Here is a 676-nt window from a genome sequence, read left to right on the forward strand (position 1 = left end):
GGGGGGTGGGGGCATCTAATGCATAAGGCGTAGTGCATTGTACCTTTTAATGATGTAGAGAAATGAATCATACGTTACATGATAAGAAAGAGTTTCTAATACAAATTAAAAACAAAATCTTAAATCTTTAGGTGTCTATTCATCTTAACATACACCGTTGATGTGTGTTACTTGTGTGAATAATATCGGAATTAATAACCCTATTGTGCAAACATTCTGAAATATTGCACAGTTTTGAGACCCAGCTGTTCTATCAAGGTTATATCAAGCTACTATATTAAGGGTCTTATTTTCGTATTTCTGTAGTAATTATGAAGATATAATGTAGAAGCGCTAATTTTATACATAGCACATGATCATCTTTTGTGTTTAAATAAAATCACACAATACCACGTACATAAAAAGAATTAAAAAAAAAAAGTATTACCCACCTTGTCTCCAAGATCAATGAAGTTTAACCATCGCATGTAGTTGATGTCACCTCCTTGTTCTTCGTGCAAAAAGTACACCCAGTTGTGCAAACCCAAAACCTTCTGACCTCGCACTTCTCCGGCGAAGACGTGCTCGAACCCGGATGAGCTGAGGATATTCTTTCTCGTGTACAAGGTGAACCACAGCTCGTCCAGTTTGTCCCTCAGACTTCCGGTGAGAAAACCTTGGCAGTGATAATAATGAA

The 676-nt window shown here is 37.0% G+C and overlaps 1 protein-coding gene across 1 annotated transcript in view; it reads right to left on the bottom strand.

Annotated features, from left to right (window-relative positions):
- Positions 1-676, bottom strand: part of LOC119581695 (poly(U)-specific endoribonuclease-like) — a gene marked incomplete in the record, with an annotated part of 5476 nt that overhangs the window by 2172 nt on the left and 2628 nt on the right. The window contains 1 exon segment of the mRNA XM_037929816.1: positions 432-655. Coding sequence (XP_037785744.1) covers positions 432-655 — 224 coding nt within the window.

The sequence above is a fragment of the Penaeus monodon genome, chromosome 15 (assembly GCF_015228065.2).
Source record: "Penaeus monodon isolate SGIC_2016 chromosome 15, NSTDA_Pmon_1, whole genome shotgun sequence".
NCBI lineage: Eukaryota > Metazoa > Arthropoda > Malacostraca > Decapoda > Penaeidae > Penaeus > Penaeus monodon.